A 2,567-nucleotide genomic window follows, 5' to 3' on the forward strand; every position below is an offset into this window, starting at 1 on the left:
AGTTTAAGATAATTTTCTGTTTTCACATCCTGGAATTTTAGGATATAGGATTTGAACTCTATTACCAAAACAGCTTATCCTATCAACCCACAAAACCTGGATGTCCCTCCTATGATAGTGGACTTGAAATCATTGGTTCAAGACGTGCCATTTTGCATCTGGGTCCGGAGGATTAAAGTGACTTCTACACCTTGAAATCATTTTGTTTACAGATGGAATTCACAAGACAAAAAGAGCAGGGCAATCTCACCACTTTGGTAGAATTCATCCTGCTTGGCTTTGCTGATGTTCCTGGCCTCCAGAGATTTCTTTTGGGGGTGTTTTTGATAATCTATATGATTATCCTGATTGGAAATAGCCTCGTTATCATAATAACCAAGGTGGATCCTTCCCTTCAGACCCCCATGTATTTTTTCCTTGGGAACTTTTCCTCCTTAGAAATATGTTATGTGTCAGTCATTGTCCCCAGATTGTTAGCAGACCTTTGCCAACAGAATAGAAATATTTCCTTTCTGGCCTGTGCCCCTCAAATGTATTTCTTTCTGGTCCTGGGGGCCACTGAATGCTTCGTTCTGACTGCAATGGCCTATGACAGGTATGTAGCCATTTGTAACCCATTACTCTACCCTCTCATCATGAACACCCAACTGTGTATCCAACTGGCAGCTGGCTGTTGGATCAGTGGAATTCCAGTACACATAGGGTTCACCTATCTGATCTTCTCTCTACCCTCCTGTGGACCTAACCAGCTCGATCACTTTTTCTGTGACATACCTCCAGTGCTTAAACTAGCCTGTGGGAACACATTTATGATTGAGATGTTGATTTATGTGGTTGCTGTTCTAGTTGTCACTATACCTTTTATGTTGATAATTTGGTCTTATGTCCAAATAATCTCAACCATCCTGAAGCTGTCATCAGCAACAGGGCGAGCCAAGGCCTTCTCCACTTGTTCTTCCCACCTTATGGTGGTGACTTTATTCTTTGGATCAGGCATCATTACGTACATGAGACCAAAGTCTAGTCATTCAGTAGGAGTGGACAAATTCCTTTCTCTTTTTTACACCATTGTGACACCTATGGTTAACCCCATGATATATTGTTTGAGGAACGAAGACGTCATGGTAGCAATGAGAAAATTTCTATCAAAATGGATTGTGTTATGATTCAAATATATGACTTCTAAAATCTGTTTTCTTATTTGTTATAGTCTCCATATATTAACTTTGGTTCTTTCTCTGATATTCTAAGAAATCTTAATTACTGTCAATAAATTATCTCACATATATATATTTATCTCATCATAAAATCAACTCTGATTTTCTTTTCAGACAGTAATCAATCCCAATTTTTAATACATTCTTACGCTCAATCCAAGATATTGAAGTATCTGTATGCCACATTGGAATCCTCAAAGATCGTGCTTGGTGTTATTGTTTATAAGATTCTATAATATTGTCTACATTTTCTTCATCACTAGAAAAAAGTTTATTCATCTTATATCTCCATAGCCCAACATATTTTCTGGAATATGATAGGCATTTAATTAATTTGGTTAGATTGAAATGATGAGTGTTAGCAAAGTTCTGATTTTTAGTGTTTTATCTGCTCATGATCAGTAATTGCATTATAAGCAGGTAAGTTCATATAAAGAAGAGAAGGAGGAAGGAAGGCAAATAATGGCATCCGAGTAATTAAAACAACATGCCTTATACAAAACCATTAAATGTAAGCCCTGGACTGTGCGAGTCATTTTTCTTGCCTCTACCCTATTTCATCTTGATGTAGAAACCAGAAAGGCCTTAATGCCGCAAGGTCTTAATGACAAAGGAATATTTGACTAAAGGCTGTGTGTTAAAGGCAAGAAATGGTAAATTTGAATGTTAAGGCTAAAATATAAGAGAATTTGAAAATAAAGGAATGAGCTCTATAGTCAAAAGTAGCAGCATTCATGTCAATTAAGAAACCTAAGGAATAGTAGTGTAAATGGTTAATGTGCTCAGCTGCTAACGGAAAAATTAGAGGTTTAAATCCACACGGAGGTGCCTAGGAAGCATGGCCCGGCAATCTACTCCTGAAAAATCACACACTGGAAGTCCTATGGAGCACAGTTCTACTCTGACAAACATGTGGTCATCATGAATTGGAGTGGATGGCAACTGGTTACTTTTTGATAAGTTGAAGAGGCATATCATTAGCCCTAGAAAAATTACTGAAGATAATTATAAAAAGAGGTATACATATAAACGAAACCAAACCAAAACCATTGCTATCAAGTCATTTCTTATTCGTAGCAACCCTGTAAGACAGAGTTGAACTGCCCCATAGGGTTTCCAAGGCTGTAATCTTTACAGAAGCAGACCAGCATATATTTCTCCCAAAGTGCATCTGGTGGGCTCAAAAGGGTGATCTTTCAATTAGCAGTCGAGCAATTAACCACTACACCACAAGGGCTCCTTATATGTATAAAGGACAACAATATGGGAAAAATGAAAGAATTTAACTAATGCAAAAATGGTCAAAAGAAAATGAAGGCACAAAAATAAAATAAAATAAAATAAAACAAA

At 37.1% G+C, this 2,567-nt stretch overlaps 1 protein-coding gene across 1 annotated transcript; it reads left to right on the forward strand.

The window, feature by feature from the left end:
- Positions 1-212: 212 nt before the first annotated feature.
- On the forward strand, positions 213-1,166 carry LOC126080273 (olfactory receptor 10AG1-like). The gene has a single exon (XM_049891528.1). It carries the CDS (start codon positions 213-215, stop codon positions 1,164-1,166), a length of 954 nt encoding a protein of 317 aa, XP_049747485.1.
- Positions 1,167-2,567: the final 1,401 nt, after the last annotated feature.

Source organism: Elephas maximus, chromosome 7 (assembly GCF_024166365.1).
Source record: "Elephas maximus indicus isolate mEleMax1 chromosome 7, mEleMax1 primary haplotype, whole genome shotgun sequence".
Lineage (NCBI taxonomy): Eukaryota > Metazoa > Chordata > Mammalia > Proboscidea > Elephantidae > Elephas > Elephas maximus.